General features: G+C 48.9%; 2 protein-coding genes across 2 annotated transcripts; both read left to right on the top strand.

The window, feature by feature from the left end:
- The first annotated feature begins 202 nt into the window (after positions 1-202).
- LOC138846087 (uncharacterized) lies at positions 203-1,171 on the top strand. The gene has a single exon (XM_070060729.2). It carries the CDS (start codon positions 249-251, stop codon positions 705-707), a length of 459 nt encoding a protein of 152 aa, XP_069916830.1. The 5' UTR covers positions 203-248; the 3' UTR covers positions 708-1,171.
- Positions 1,172-7,534: 6,363 nt separating this feature from the next.
- LOC100339338 (uncharacterized) lies at positions 7,535-9,999 on the top strand. Its single transcript, XM_089317842.1, has one exon. It carries the CDS (start codon positions 7,535-7,537, stop codon positions 7,991-7,993), a length of 459 nt encoding a protein of 152 aa, XP_089173968.1. The 3' UTR covers positions 7,994-9,999.
- The last annotated feature ends 4,704 nt before the right edge of the window (positions 10,000-14,703 follow it).

The following is a 14,703-nucleotide window of genomic DNA, read 5'->3' as shown; positions in this document are numbered from 1 at the left end:
TGGTGCCGTGACTTATTCTCAATTAGGAGACAAATTAAACACTTTCAGAAGACTCACAGCATTTAGAGAGCAGCTTCCTCCCTGAATGTCCCAAACTGACCACACAGCACAACATAAACAACAAGGAAGATGGCTGCTCATTGGCCCAAACACTGGAGGCCCGGGGTATAAAAGGCCCAGAGCACACAGCACCATCATATTCTGGGAAACTCACCTGTGAAGAGAAGCCCACCCTCCCCACCAACACCATGACCAACTCCTGCTGCTCCCCCTGCTGCCCGCCCCCCTGCTACAGCACCACCCACTGCAGGACCACCTGCTGGAAGCCAGCCTGCGTGTCCAGCTGCTGCAGCAGCGCCCCCTGCTGCCAGCCCAGCTGCTGCCAGCCCAGCTGCTGCCGCCCCACGTGCTGCCAGACCAGCTGCTGCAGGACCACCTTCCAGCCCAGCTGCGTGACCAGCTGCCGCCGCACCCCCTGCTGCCAGCCCAGCTGCTGCGTGGCCAGCTGCTGCCAGCCCAGCTGCTGCCAGTCCTGCTGCCGCCCCAGCTGCTGCAGCGACCCCTGCGGCCAGGCCGGCAGCTGCACGCCCGTCTACTGCACCAGAACCTGCTACCACCCCACGTGCGTCTGCCTGCCCAGCTGCTGCCAGCCCTGCTGCCGCCCGTCCTGCTGTGAGCCCAGCTGCTGCCGGCCCTCCTGCTGCTGAGCAGATCCTCAAAAGACCATCATTTCCACAAGCACCCTCGGTCTCCTGACTTGACGGCCTCAACAAATTCACTTCCCGCCCTTGCTGGAAAACAGCCTGTGATCACCAACCCCTCTGTGACCTGTTTATCTTTCCAAAGCTTCTGAATCAGCTAAGGCTGCGCAGTGTATGCTTTGTCCTGCTGCTCCTTGTCTCTGTGTTGTGTGGTTCATGAACCAATCTCGGAAATCTTTGTTACGGAGCTGAAATTCTGAGCTCATTCAGCACCCCTCCCTCTGAGTAAGTTAGGAAAATGTATCTTCACAAAAATTTCATAGTTTTCCGCAACTGATCAACAGTCTTTAATCGTGTGTTCTTTTTCTGATTGTACTCAGTGTTCTTCTCTTCTGTTTTCTCGTTTCCTGCCCTCTTTGAGTTTTCCTCGATGCAAGCGGTTCAATAAATCATTTAAAAATTCTCCATTATCATTCTGTGTTGTGTTTCTTTGTTTTACCATGATAGGAACACTTCAAATGCATCCTCCAATGCTAAGTGTCTTTTAAACTTTAGGTATTCCTCTGAGAAGTAGCAAGACGGAGAGAGGCAGAGGGAGAAGAGATCCTAGCCCTGGTTCAGTTGGCCTCTGAATGCCAGGCACACGCCTGTGCAGCAGGAGCTCACTGCCTGTAGCCAGCGCCACTGCCTTCCAGTGTCTGCATTAGCAGGAAGCTGGCATCAGGGGCAGGAGCTGGGAATTTCACTCAGATTCAGAATGTGAGCCCGAGCATCACAGCCGCTGGTGTGCGCACCTGCTCTTGCTTCATAGTTCCCTGCGAGCGTTTTTGGTTATCATCGCCTCGTCCACCGCAGGAAACAGGCTGCACAGCACAGCTCCAGCACTTGCTCATCCTGCACCGGCGAAGTTTACATCCCCGTCTCCCAGCCGCTGTGTGCTCCTGCTGGCAGCCGGGGAGCCTCCGCTCCATTCTCTCCTCACATGAGCTTCACTTTCTTTCTTTCTTTCTTTCTTTCTTTCTTTCTTTCTTTCTTTCTTTCTTTCTTTCTTTCTTTCTTTCTTTCTTTTTAGATTTATTTTGTTTATTTGAAAGAGTTACAGAGAGAAGTAGAGCGAGAGAGGGAGAGAGAGAGAGAGTTTTCCCATCCACTGGTTCACTCCCCAGATGGCTGCAACAGCCAAAGCTGTACCGATCCAAAGCCAGGAGCCAGGAGCTTCCCCCAGGTCTCCCATGCAGGTGCGGGGGCCCAAGGACTTGGGCCATCTTCCATTGCTGTCCCAGGCCATAGCAGAGAGCTGGATTGGAAGTGGAGCAGCCAGGACTAGAACCAGCATCCATATGGGATGGCGGCACTGCCTGCTGGGGCTTTAAATCACTGCACCACAGCGCTGGCCCCAGAGCTTCACCTTTGAGAGTCATCACGTGAGTGCTCTCATGTAGGTTTTGTCTGTGTGCAGCTTTATTGGCGTAAAGACCTTGAATTTGTGTGTGGCGTGGGAATGGGGGCACTTCCTTCCTTTGGCGCTGAGTGACGTCCATGACAGGTAGGTACCACAGTTAATACACCATTCACCTCTCAGTGGACATTCGATCTGCATCCACATCTTGGCTCTGTGTACAGTGCTGCCGTGGACCCAAAGGTGCTAATACCTCTAAGATCCTGATTTCCATTCCAGGGGTGAAGAGTGACTGAATGTCCGGGTCTTTGGCATTTCTGTTTGCATGCCCACGTGTTTACATGTGGGTTTCCACAGCTGCGGCACGGTCTTCCACTCCCACCAGGGCGCCAGTGCTCTGCGTTCTGCACTCTGTGTCAATACCTTTCGGATGTTGCTTTCATTTCTATACTAGCCAACCCCAGTGTGCCAGTCTTCCGTTTATCCCAGTATGGAAATAATGCTCTACTGTTTGCTGACGTCTCAGGCGCTCAGGAGAAAGCACGCTGTCTCCTGCAAGGAGGGAGGCCGCTCAGGGAGCATCATCGGTGCCCAGTGTCGGGCCCAGCTGGGCACTGCCCACAGCTCCCCATGTCCCTCCCCTGATCCCAGTGTGCATGACCACCACCCAACTCCTTCTCAGGCATGCACACGCAAGTGGACAAAATCCATGCCTGGAATTGAGTAAATTCTGCTCATCTCCAAGTCATTCTTTCTCTTGAAATTTCCTTTGCATGAAAAGGCTCCGCTCTTATTTATGTTACTATAAGTTCCACTTTCCAAGGGATTCAATCTCTCTCCTGTTTGTCTGATCCATGGCTCTTGAGAATGGTGACCACATTGGGAGACTTCTGATATGTGAGTGTAAATTCTTTTTTGGGGGATGGCGCTGTGGCATATGGGGTAATACCAGGGTCCTCAGTGCTGGTATCACATATGGACACCTGGTTTGAGTCCCAGCTGTTCCACTTCCCATCCAGCTCTCTGCTATGGCCTGGGAAAGCAGCAGAAGATGGCTCAAGTGCTTGGGCCCCTGCACCTGTGTGGGAGACCTGGAAGAAGCTCCTGGCTCCTGACTTCAGATCAGCTCAGCTCCAGCCATTTTGGCCATTTGGGGAGTGAACCAGAGGATGGAAGACCTCTCTTTCTCTCTTTCTCTCTCTCTTTCTCCCTCTCTCTCTCGCCTCTTTGTAACTCTTTCAAATAAGTAAATAAATCATTAAAAATCCCTTTATTGTCCATTCTATCATAACATTCAAGATTCAACTATGATATGGCATGACATGCAAATCTAATTCTATCCATATGTCACTCAGAGCTTCCTCTTCAATCTCTCTAAGTGTGAGTGTGACCCTCAGAGCATAGGTGAGTATTCACACATTATGAGTGCTCTCAAATTTTCTGTATTTGTTGATCTGTTGATAATCCGATGTTTCCAGCTGATTCCTCACACTTTGCCAATCACCGACTCCCAACCAGGATCTCTTCAGTAACCTTAGTTGATTCTTAAACCAAATTTCCCTTCTAACATTTTGAGCTGAGGATTAAAGATAATTCCTCACCCATGTTATCTGGAATAACACCATCCTATCGTAAGATGACCTAGCACCCAGCTCAGCAAACGGCTCTGGACTTGGTCGTGTGTCCCAGGAGTGGAACAAAGCTCAGCAACTGGACCGCAAGCGTCCCTTGGAATTTCCCCCAGAAATGGACTCATGGGACTCATGCACCTATTGAAAAGCACTCAGGGGCCGGCGCTGTGGCTCAGCGGGTTAACGCCCTGGCCTGAAGCACCAGCATCCCATATGGGCACCGGTTCTAATCCTGGCTGCTCCTCTTCTGATCCAGCTCTCTACTATGGCCTGAGAAAGCAGTAGAAGATGGCCCAAGTGCTTGGGCCCCTGCACCTGCATGGGAGACCCAGAAGAAGCTCCTGGCTCCTGGCTTCAGATTGGCACAGCTCTGTCCATTGAGGCCAATTGTGGAGTGAACCAGTGGGTGGAAGACCTCTCTCTCTCTCTCTGCCTTTCCTCTTTCTGTGTAACTCTGACTTTCAAGTAAATAAATGAATCTTCTAAAAAAAAGAAACAAAAGAATTGCTGCTCCCCAAGCCCACTGCCTGCAGTAACACGAGTAGTGCACTTAGGGGGCATGAATTTGCCTTCAGCAGTACCAACACTGGAGCCACATGAAGGTCCTATTGAGTCATGGGAGAGTGGGAATCTTGCCATAGTCAGAATTCTGTATTTTAGTGGATGTGGGGGATATACTGTAGGGACAGGAAGATTGACCACCCTACTCTTTTTTGGAACTACACATGTCTGGGCTGCAATTCAGCACATATCCTCAACAACAGATTGGGGGGGTCAGCACCGTGGCGCAGCAGGTTGAGCCACTGTCTGCAGTGCCAGTGCTGGGACCCCACGTGGGCGCTTGCTTGTTCTATTCCAGGCTGCTCTACTTCTGATCCAGCTCCCTGCTAATGCACCTGGCAAGGCAGTGGAGGATGGCCCAGGTATTTGGGCCCTTGCACCCACGTGGGGGACCCCCGAGGGAAGCTCCTGGCTCCTGGCTTCAGATCGACAAGCCCCGGCCGTTGTGGCTATTTGGCGACTAGGCCAGGGGCTGGAAGAGCTGAGCTCTCTCTGTGTCTCTCTGATCTCTTCCTCTCTCTATAGCTCTTTCAAATAAATAAATAAAATAAATCTTTAAAGAAAATAAAATACAACATATGGGAGACATATTCAGTGTCATAAACCTACAATCAAAACCACACTGGGCCGGCGCCACAGCTCACTAGGGTAATCTTCTGCCTGCTGCGCCGGCACACCACCAGGTTCTAGTCCCGGTTGGGGCGCTGGATTCTGTCCTGGTTGCTCCTCTTCCAGTCCAGCTCTCTGCTGTGGCCAGGGAGTGCAGTGGAGGATGGCCCAAGTGCTTGGGCCCTGCACCCGCATGGGAGACCAGGAGAAGCACCTGGCTCTTGGCTTCAGATCAGTATGGTGCACCGGTGCAGCGTGCCGCTGGAGCGGCCATTGTGGGGTGAACCAACAGCAAAGGAAGACCTTTCTGTCTCTCTCTCTCACTGTCCACTCTGCCTGTCAAAAAATAAATAAATAAAAAAATTAAAAAACACATTGAATCATTCTCAGAAGTTATAAACATTTGAATGTCACATTCACTGAACAATTAAGAAGTACATCACATTATCTCAATCTGCAAAAAAATTGAAAGAGCTTTTCATAAGTTTCAACACATTTTCAAGATAGAGTACCTTAGAAAATAAGAAATGAAAGTCTCATTGTTCTATGAAAAGAATCTCCAAAATAGAGAGAAAGCATCATATTTAATTGTGAAATATCAAGAACACAAAGAGTTGCACTAAATCATTCTATTTAAGATTATACTGGGGTGGGCCAGCGCTGTGGTGCAGCAGGTTAAAGCCCGGGTTTGCAGTGCCGGCATCTCTTACAGGCACCGGTTATAGTCCTGGCCCAGCTGCTCCACTTCTTTCTTTTTTTCCATAAAGATTTATTTGAGAGGCAGAGGAAGAGAGAGAGAGAGAGGGAGAGAGAGAGAGAGAGAAAGAGAGAGAAGTCTCCCATCTGCTAGCTCATCCCTTAGATGGCCACAATAGCCGGAGCTGCAGCGATCTCAAGCTAGGAGCCATGAGTTTCTTGCAGGTCTCCCAAGTGTGTGCAGGGGCCCAAGGACTTGGGCCATCTTCTACTGCTTTCCCAGGCCATAGCATTGAGCTGGATTGGAAGTGCAGCAAGAACCGTCGCCCATACGGGATGCCAGCACTGAGGACCAAAGCATTACCAGTATGCCACAGCACCGGCTCCTGCTCCACTTCTGATCCAGCTCTCTGCTACGGCCTGAGAAAGCAGTAGACGATGGCCCAAGTCCATGGGCTCCTGCACCTATGTAGGAGATCTGGAAGAAGCTCTTAGCTCCCGGCTTTGGATCGGCACAGTTCTGTCCGTTTTAGCCATCTGGGGAATGAAAAAGCAGCGGTGAAGGACTCTCTCTCTCTCTCTCTCTGTCTCTCTTAAAAAAAATGTACTGGAGGGTTAGGGAGTGAGCTAAGATGGGAAAAACTAAAATACAAAAAGATTGCTATGGGGGCAAGCACTGCAGTGCAGCAAGCTGAGTGGCGGGCAGGACACTTGCATCCCATATCACAGTGCCTGGCTGAGTCCAGGCTGCCCTGTGCTTCTGATACAGCTTCCTGCTAATGCACCTGAGAGGAAGCAAATAACAGCCCAAGTACTTGAGTCCCTGCCATCCACTTGGAGACCTAAATGAAGTTCCAGGCTCCTGTCTTTGGCCTTTTGGCTGTCTGGGGAGTGAACCAACAGGTAGACTATCAATCTCTTTCTACCTGTCAATCATCTATTTATCTCTAGCTCTATCCCCACCTCTTTCAAATAAATAAATGAATTTTAAAACATATTTTTATGAAGTTTCCAAGTTTATCATCATGGATAACTGTTATAACTATGCACGTACAATTCCAAGATGAAAAGGAATCTATTGATAGACTCTTAATGTCATCAGGGAAAAGAAAAAGAAAGAAAGGCGGTAAGGAGGCAGGGATACAGGCAAGAGACGTTCACTCGGTGGCCTGACATTTCTGGCTCCAGTCATTAAGTAGCTGAGCTATTCATGAGCCTCCAGCTCATCTCAGATCACCCACAGCTGTCCTGACACATCGCTGAGAGTCAGTCCTCGGTCCTCAGCAACCCAGGGTGGACGGGCACTCCCAAGACGTTTATTGATGGTTACGGAAGACCTCTGACCTCCCTCTCTCTCCTGCTCTGGTTCACCAGAACCACTCAGAACACATTGTGCCAGGCATCCTCCGCCCAATCCTGTGTGATACAATGGGGGCTGCAGAGACAGACGCCTGGGCTCATCCTGAATCAGGCTTTGGTAGTGAGCAGAGGTGGACTCACACATTCACCTGACAATTGTGGTCACAGCTGCAGCATGCCCCTTCCCAGAGGCCCTCCCACAAAAACAAGCTGCAGAGGGACAGCTGCCCTGACCCTCCCACCAGAGCAAGAACTGTCACGTGACCCACACTGGTCAAAGCAGGAACCATGCTGGCAGTGTGCCTGCCTCCCTTTTATCTCAAACCCTGGTGCCATGACTTATGCTCAATTAGGAGACAAATTAAACACTTACTTTCAGAAGACTCACAGCATTTAGAGAGCATCTTCCTCCCTGAATGTCCCAAACTGACCACACAGCACAACATAAACAACAAGGAAGACGGCTGCTCATTGGCCCAAACACTGGAGGCCCAGGGTATAAAAGGCCCAGAGCACACAGCACCATCATATTCTGGGAAACTCACCTGTGAAGTAAGCCCACCCTCCCCGCCAACACCATGACCAACTCCTGCTGCTCCCCCTGCTGCCCGCCCCCCTGCTACAGCACCACCCACTGCAGGACCACCTGCTGGAAGCCAGCCTGCGTGTCCAGCTGCTGCAGCAGCGCCCCCTGCTGCCAGCCCAGCTGCTGCCAGCCCAGCTGCTGCCGCCCCACGTGCTGCCAGACCAGCTGCTGCAGGACCACCTTCCAGCCCAGCTGTGTGACCAGCTGCCGCCGCACCCCCTGCTGCCAGCCCAGCTGCTGTGTGGCCAGCTGCTGCCAGCCCAGCTGCTGCCAGTCCTGCTGCCGCCCCAGCTGCTGCAGCGACCCCTGCGGCCAGGCCGGCAGCTGCACGCCCGTCTACTGCACCAGAACCTGCTACCACCCCACGTGCGTCTGCCTGCCCAGCTGCTGCCAGCCCTGCTGCCGCCCGTCCTGCTGTGAGCCCAGCTGCTGCCGGCCCTCCTGCTGCTGAATCACTCTGCAGACCGGCATCTGGCACAGCCATCCCTTGGCAGCTGCTCTACCAGTTCCTTGGGCACTGCCATGAGCTCCTTCCCCAGGCTTCTCTGACACCCGTGTGCTGCTGCCGCCTCTCTCTCAGTTTCCTGATGAAAAGGCTTTGTGAGTTCTCTCGGTAAGATGCTGACTCATGCAGAATTTCTGAATCTTTACCTGCTTGCTAGGAGAGGGGCGGGCGTCTTTGTGCCTTTTTTTTTTTTTTTTTTTTTTTGACAGGCAGAGTGGACAGTGAGAGAGAGAGACAGAGAGAAAGGTCTTCCTTTGTCATTGGAGGGTTCACCCTCCAATGGCCGCCGCGGCCGGCGCGCTGCGGCCGGCGCACCGTGCTGATCCGATGGCAGGAGCCAGGAGCCAGGTGCTTTTCCTGGTCTCCCATGGGGTGCAGGGCCCAAGCACTTGGGCCATCTTCCACTGCACTCCCTGGCCACAGCAGAGAGCTGGCTTGGAAGAGGGGCAACCAGGACAGAATCCGGCGCCCCGACCGGGACTAGAACCTGGTGTGCCGGCGCCGCAAGGCGGAGGATTAGCCTAGTGAGCCGTGGCGCCAGCTTTGTGCCTTCTTGACCACTGGTCATTGTCTCAACTTCAGGAAAATGACCACCACTTCCCTTTAAGTAATCTATAGTGCAAATCCTTAGGATAGTTTTCTTAAATTTTGTCCATATTTATTCTTCCCTTATAATCATATTTTTTACTCATTATTCTCTTGTCTTACTTTCTTCTTTTCATCTTAATCTTGTAGTGTCTTTCCAGATAATGGGAAATGTCCCTTATTCCTTTCCAGGAAGTTCTTTGCTTTCTTCCGGCCTCTATCATGAGTTGTGTTTTTGTTCAGCATTTATTTCTAAGACTTCCATTCATACTTCATTTCCCAGGTGTTACCTGTTCTGAGCCTGATAATGAACGCGAAGGTCACAGAAGCAAGATCATCCTCCCCTTTCCGGGTGAATAAAGCACCCCTGGAATGCTCCATACGCCTGTGGTCAGAATTTGCTGAGGACCTCAGGCCTCTGATCCTAGTACTGGGACATTCACATTTACATCTTTCTACAAATGCACACACACACACACACTCACACACACACACACACTCACACACACACACACCTGGGATCTGAGCGCTTTGGAGCACCTGTCCCCATGAACACACACATTTCCAGATGCAGACAATGTTTCTGTCTACAGATGTGTCCTCCCATGCCTTAGGTCCATTGTAAGAGCGCCCTTGAGGTTTCGTCGTCTGTTCCTGGCGCTGGGTTAGCACAGACACTTGTGCTTGGATGTCAGCGGCGGCCTTCTGGGACACTCTCTTTCCTCTGGCCTTGTACAGTATGGCGTATGAAAAAGGGATTGCGTGAGACACACATCCTCAGGCAGTAGTCCAGGCAGCCTCTCCCCATACTTTGAGTCAGTGCTTTCTCCAGACCATTGTTACGGTAACTAAGGATCAGCATAATCCAAGAAGTTGAGCGAATGACACCAAGGAAATCTTTCTGATCCATGAAGTCTTGGCTAAGAAAGAAAATTATTCAGTGTGTTCACTCAGCTTCCTCTTCCTTCCCTACTACCAGTTGGGACTTTGGGAGGGAGACTGCGAATGAAGAATTAACAGAGTGATCCTTGATTTCAGCACGATATATTGAGCACTTGCTGTGTGTGACGTACGGTGCCAGGTACCGAGATTACAGACGTGAACAAGCCGTGCCAGGACTCTCACCTTCATCGTGTTTCTCTAGATGAACCCAAACAGGAGCTGAAATTTCCACGCCAGAAGTGAGGGTGAAGAACCCACATCTAATGACACAGGAAGGTGCTTCCAGATGCTTGTATGTAGCAGCATCACTTCCTGCCGACCAATCGAGAGGGGGAAGAAAGAAAAACCTCCCGTAGGGAATCTACAAATCAACACGGTGTAGAATAGCAGAGGTGATAAAGAAAAAATTCAGGCACAAAAGTCACCCCCCTAAAAAAAAAAAAAAAAAAAAAAACAATGCTCATGCAAAGACAATGGGATATAAACCAAATGAGAGCTGGTTAGGATATATTAAAGCATGCCCCCAGAAAGCTGCTGTTAGTAGGCTGTAAAACACAGATTACGTGGCTGCTCAGCTGTCTTATTTCAGTTCCCCAGGGCCCAGCCTCTCCTATCCTCTTCCACAATGGAAAATATATGGAGGAGCCTAGAAGGAAAGATGAATATCTGGAGGCACAGATAGTCTTCCTGGCCAGATGCAGAAAATTCATGAAGATAAAAAGTGCAGATTCTAGAACGGGCATACATGCAAGGGGGAGCGAGGGGACATCCAACCACCTTTGTATTCCGATATAACTTAAGTAGGAGGTGAATCACTCTGAACTTGATTCCAACAAGGAAAAGGACCTGTCAGTCACGTGTGTGACAAGTTTGCTACAATGGAACCTCTAAAAATGTGAGTCAGTGGCGCGCAGAACGGCTCGCTGGTCTGGAACTGCGTCCTACAGGCGGGAAGACACTTGCCATGTTTGCAGAAAAAAGAAATGTGATTTCCTAACACAGGGCACTGAAATAGAGGGAGCCAGGAAATGAGGTGCGCTGCGCTCAGAGGTGCTATTCTGGCTGTGGGGTCACACGTGCTTCTAATGGGCGCGGGGGGGGAGGTCAGAGGGCCTGGAGTGAGTGCAGCCTGGCGGGCGGAGCAGCTCCGTAAAAGCTGTCCCAGGATGCAGCAGACCGCACTGGGCATGGGCATCTACAGCTGTTTGACGTTCAGACACTGGATCTGACCACTGCTTGGCAGGAAGTTCGTCAGGATTCCTTCCGTGCTTGAGATTCTTGAGGTCCCTTGCCCCCATCATTATCTGGTGCATTGATGGCTAACAAGTTGCTCTCATTCTCTCAAGTCGATAAGTATTCAACACATGATCCTTTAAAGAACTCTACACACTGTCAAGATAAATGATGCTTGCTTGGAGAGGGGAAAATAGCAGTCATCTTCCAACAGGCTCTTAGGACAGAATTCACAGCCTGGGCAAACTTCTCAGGGTCTGGCCAACAGCCCTGCACACACAAAGACTTGACTTTGTTTACTTAGCCAGGGTGAAGCCACCTTTGGCAGCAGCGAAGCCCATAAAGCAAGGACACCTGTTTATTAACTTACAGAAGAATTCACTGCCAGGAACTTAAGCACCACGTGAGCAAGGAACTCATACAGGAAGTGAAGAAGCTAGATACTGGACAGGAATTTGATGCATTCATTTCACAACAGGTCTCTCCAATGGAACTTGGAAAACTCACAATGCCATGACCAACTCTGCCTCTCCCCGAGCAGCTGCTTCAGCACTTGCCTTAACTCCTGGCTTCCATGGCTCACCAACACCCTTGCTATAATTTGAATATGATTTGACTCCTACAATTCATTCATGAATTAAAACTCCAAAGTCTTAAGGTAATGGTACTGAGAAGGCGGATGCTTTATCCAGTTATAGTATTTATAGTTAGGATCTTTGAGAAGTGATTGGTTTGGATTAGATCAGCAAGGTGAAGACCCCATGTCCAAATCCTAGTGGCTATATAAGAAGAGACACAAAACCAGACACACAACTCGCCCCCTGTTCCTTTTATGTGATGCTTTGCAAACCCACAGGACACTGACAGCAGGAATGCCATCCGCAGGGATGGAGCCAGTGGGACCCTGTCCAATCTTGGACTTCGAATCTCCAAAACTGTAGGCTAGATGAGCCTTTTCTCTCTATAAGTAAATTGCCTCCAGTAGCTTGCTGTAGTAACAGAAAACTATCCAACCCTCACTTAGGTTCACATTTCCATATATTCTGTCAGATCTGATCAGTTCCTCAGACTTGAAGATATACTTCTTTTTTAAAAGGTGATCTTATGCGATTTGGCATTGCTCTTTTTAATGTAGATTCCAAGCCTTGGATGGTACCTTATTGTAGTTCCCAACTTGTGATGCATCCTCACTCACACCTTTGCGTCATGAGCATTCCTGAAGGAATTTACATCTTAGTTCCTTCCTACTATAGCATCTGCTAGTTATTTATCACATTTCTAATTATATTTCAAGATGACTTAGGGTTTATTTATCTTTCTCTTAGCTTTCAAAGTCTTTTTTTAAATCCCCGGTAATGTATAATTATCATCATAACAAGAATGATAGATAATTATCATCAGAAGGTTGCATTGGCTTATATTTTTAGTGTCTTTGTTCATCAGGTTCTAGTTCAACATCATATCTTGTCAAAAGTGGCACACCAATTGTACTTGCAGTTGTACTGGTGATTACATTATAGTTCATTATTCTTCTTATGATTGGACTCAAGCATAGGAGACAATTCCTAGGTGAGGCCCTCTGGGGCATTGAACAAGGGTTAACTGCAGAAATTTGCAGAGAGCCAGTCTCTGTCTCTGTCTTTGCTTCCTCCACTCAGTCAGCTTTCGTGACCAGCAACCTCTTCCCTAACATCTCTCCCTTGGCACATGGCTCAGAAAATGCACATTGGCATATTTCTTGTGTGTGTGCTTGAAACAAGAATGAGTGTTATACTCAAAGACCAAACCCCGAGGTACATCGGATTTAATTTAATTTGATTTAACCTAAGGAGAAGAATATTTTAACATAAAGAGAATGAGAAGACTTTTAGAAATGACAACAGAGAAGTTATCTCAAAGTCAAATTAATCACAAAAGAAATAAAAGTGTTGCAGTCTTGGAGGTAACTTATGTGGAGAACACAGAATTAAAAATTAATTAAATATAAATTAATTAAACACAAAATGAAAATGATTCTCAGTTAAACATGTACAGATACCAATCTGAGAAAAGAGTAAGCATTCTGTGAAAAAAGAGAAATTCAGAGTATTGAGATGGTTAGTAATTGATCAAGATATGTTTACAACATTTACCTGTCATTTCAATCTCTTTATGTAAACCCAGAACAGGTAGTTAGAAATGATGATAAAATCAACCTTTTCAATGAGATTCCACCTCAGTTTCTCAATTTTTCTTTAGAAACCATATCCTCAAGACTTATTTTTTAGGCCCTAGTAACCACAATTGTTCAATATTTCCACACGCTGAGGTTTCTCCCTGGTTCTTCCATTGTTCTTGGGTCTTTCCCCCTGTCTTTTGGGACAATTTTGGATAACTCTCCTGGTTGATCTGACCATCTCTACTGTCTTGAAAACTCTGACTACTGAGCTCTTGGTGGGGTGGAGGGCCATTTTACATGTTTACAAAGCTCCCAGTCTCTCCCTGAGTCCTGTGACCAGCGGCCACGTTGGTACTGTCAGCTGGATGAGGAGGATCACCTGAGGGGTCCACAGCACAGAAAATAAGTAACTGAGCCAGGGCTGGCCAGTTCCATATGGTAATCAGAACTGCCACTCCATTCCCTGCCCAAGCCACCAGGTGCAGGAGGACTCGTCAGTGGGCCGCCTTGCGATTCAGTCACAGGAAGGATGACATTAAATGGAATTCTTCAAAGGTTTGCCCCAAAATCCAGCACAATTGCGAGCAGAGGCCTGTTTCATCATGAATACCGTAGTTCAGACCCAAGTCTTTTACCTTCGGCCCCCACACGTCTTGAACTTCCGGCCCTTGGACCACCCATCCTGTGCTCTCCCTCTTCCAGTCCTGTTGCTGGCATCTGCAGTCCCCAGTCTGAGGCTCCCAGGCTCCCTGATTTCTGCCATACCTGCCAATCAAGCCCACAGTTACCAGGTCATTCACACCTTTCCTTCTGCAGCTACCTTGCTGCCAACAACCTGGGGAAGCTCCGAAAGGCTGGACTTGGAAAATCGTGTATGTACAAATATTCATGGAAAATACTTATGTACAAATATTCATGGAAACCGGACCCTGGACCGCAGAGCTCGCCCAGTCTCAAAACTGACACCATCGCTTCCTCAGCCAACCCCTCCCAACACCACCTAAATCAGAGGCGTTCCCGGTGCCCTGTGTCGTCTCTCTCTGAGGTCCTCGATGTCTGGCACCAGCACGGGCCATCAGAGTCCTCCTCCAGGTCCCAAGCATAAATCAAAGCAGCTTAGACCGTGTAGATAAGGAGAGCACACACGTCTGTGTGGTCTCCCCGTGTTCACAGTCACTGTAACCCGTGCAGGCCAGAAACCCTTCCGATCCTCTCTGTAAATTCTTAGCCAGGGTGAGGGCAGATAAAAGCCAGGCTCCTCAGGCTTAGCCAAATTCCTGATTGAAACAAAGATTAATATGGAAAGGGACAAATTCCAGAAATCTTCTTCCCTTTAAGGCTGATTCCCAGCGAAATCCATCCAGGTCTCCCTAAGAATTATCCTGGCAGTGCCCGACAATAAAAAATAAAGCAGGGCAAAAATACACTTAATACATAAAACAAACAACTCCATAAGAACAAAAGCAAACTTCCTGTAAGAGTTTTCCCTCCCATAAGAGGAAAGGAGGTTTCATGTAAGATCTGTGGGAAACACGAACATTATGACACAAGAGGATTTCTCAGTGTGATGTATGTATCCAAAGAATAGTATTTGAACAGGATTATGTAGACAGAAAGCTGAGGAGAGGGAGCCATAGCCTTAAATGGATATAGACAGCACAGGAGAGAATTCAGCTTCTCTACGTGAGTTCTGGTTTCTTGGAGAAATTGCTTCTCAGTTACTGAGCCTTCCAGGTGA

This window comes from Oryctolagus cuniculus, chromosome 17, assembly GCF_051225735.1.
Source record: "Oryctolagus cuniculus isolate XC-2025 breed Fujian yellow rabbit chromosome 17, ASM5122573v1, whole genome shotgun sequence".
Lineage (NCBI taxonomy): Eukaryota > Metazoa > Chordata > Mammalia > Lagomorpha > Leporidae > Oryctolagus > Oryctolagus cuniculus.
The sequence above is the reverse complement of the archived record's forward strand: the minus strand, read 5'-3'. Positions and strand labels throughout refer to the sequence as shown.